This window comes from Alligator sinensis, unplaced genomic scaffold, assembly GCF_000455745.1.
Source record: "Alligator sinensis unplaced genomic scaffold, ASM45574v1 scaffold1334_1, whole genome shotgun sequence".
Classification (NCBI taxonomy): domain Eukaryota; kingdom Metazoa; phylum Chordata; order Crocodylia; family Alligatoridae; genus Alligator; species Alligator sinensis.
Window position 1 is genome coordinate 47,351 of NW_005842872.1, and position 1,446 is coordinate 48,796.

Here is a 1,446-nt window from a genome sequence, read left to right on the forward strand (position 1 = left end):
AACTAGGCCCCCCCAGCCCCGTGCAAGGCCTGCCCCCAGGGGGTCCCCAGCCTCGTGGGGGCGGCAGCACCCGGAAGCACGTGCTGCCAGGGCTCCGTCTAGCGGGGGGCGGGGTTTGCCCCGGACCTGCTTCTGTTTTCACCCGGGGAGTTCTGGCGCCGCCGTTACCCGGGCAACCGTGGAGCTCACGGGCAGCCAGTCCTCCCCCTGCGCGACGCGTCTTCGCGGAGCGGGCGAGGGCGCCTCCCCGGACAGGACGGGATGGCCCAACACTCACCCGCCAGCTGCTGCCCGTTGGCTTCGTCACGTGATACAGGCGTGGCGCCAGCAGCCAATCAGCGAGCCGGGCATGGCCACGTGACGAGGCCCCTAGCCACGTGGCAAGGCCCAGGTCACGTGAGCGGGACGCAGGGAGCCTCCTTGCCTGTGCGCTTGGTCGTGTGCTGGCCCCGTCCCCGACGCGTGCGCATGCGCAGCGTCCTTCCCGCCTGAGAGGATGCGGGGATGGAGGTGGCGGGGCGCTGAGCCTTGCGACCTGTCAGGGAAGTACCTCATGGTAGATCCCTTGTGTCAGTCTCTGCAAGTACCAGGGAGTAGCAACAATCAGAAATCCGCAAGAAACAGAGGTGTGAACCAGTTTGGGGACACAGGGTCGCTGGGCGAAGGGGCTGCCGGGCGACTGACCTGCTGCCCGGGGCCCCTGCGGGTCTCCGCAGGCCCGAGCCCGCCCGCTCACCAGGGGCGAGACTCGGCTGCCAGGCGACGGGTGCATTGCTCGGCATAAACGCATTGTTTGCTAAATAAACCTGCCTCAGCGAAGGGAAAACTGCGCCAAGCGACGCCCTGGTTCCCCAGTCCGAGGGCCCGTGGTAACGGCGCAGCTGCTCCAGGCTCTGCCCGGGCGGGGCGGCGCTGCCCCGCTCAGCGGCCTCGACTCCCCTCTGCGGGACAGAGCTCCGTCTTCTTGCACACTGTCCTTCATCGGGGCACACGGGAGCGGAGGGGCCGGGTCTGGGCCCCGCGGGTGCGCCGCGTGTGCAGAGCTGAGATGTGTGTGCAAGGGGGCGCGCGTGCGCGTTTGAGCATTCGTGGGCGTGCTTGTGTGTTCTGGGCCGTGCACGTGTGGCGGCACGCGTGCTGGGGTGCTCCATGTGCTTCGGGGCGGGTGGGTGCTCCCACCGCAGGGTGCCGGGGGCCCGGTGTTCATGCTCTCGGCTTTTCCAGGCACCGAGCACCGGGCAGGGCGGGCAGGGCAGTGGCTGCCCCGGAGGGGGGTCTTGGGGCTCCCCACCGGACCAGAGCGCCCCTGGCCTCCTGCGCCTCGCACAAAGATGGCGGTCGCGGCCTCAGGTCGCCCCTACCAAACATGGCGGCGGCCAGCGCGGCGCCCTCAGCAAATAGGGCCGCGCTTCCGGGGGCCCGTGGGGGGCGCCCTTCGGGGGCCGG

General features: G+C 70.3%; 2 protein-coding genes across 2 annotated transcripts in view; one reads left to right on the forward strand and one right to left on the reverse strand.

The window, feature by feature from the left end:
• Positions 1-351, reverse strand: part of CCDC142 (coiled-coil domain containing 142) — a 5,694-nt gene extending 5,343 nt beyond the window's left edge. Inside the window, exon 1 of the mRNA XM_006035723.2 lies at positions 319-351. Within this exon, the coding sequence (XP_006035785.2) occupies positions 319-351 (33 nt within the window). The remainder of the gene's footprint in view (positions 1-318) is intronic.
• TTC31 (tetratricopeptide repeat domain 31) overlaps positions 20-1,446 on the forward strand; it is a 9,179-nt gene continuing 7,752 nt past the window's right edge. Inside the window, exon 1 of the mRNA XM_006035724.3 lies at positions 20-626. Within this exon, the coding sequence (XP_006035786.1) occupies positions 497-626 (130 nt within the window). The 5' untranslated portion in view covers positions 20-496. The remainder of the gene's footprint in view (positions 627-1,446) is intronic.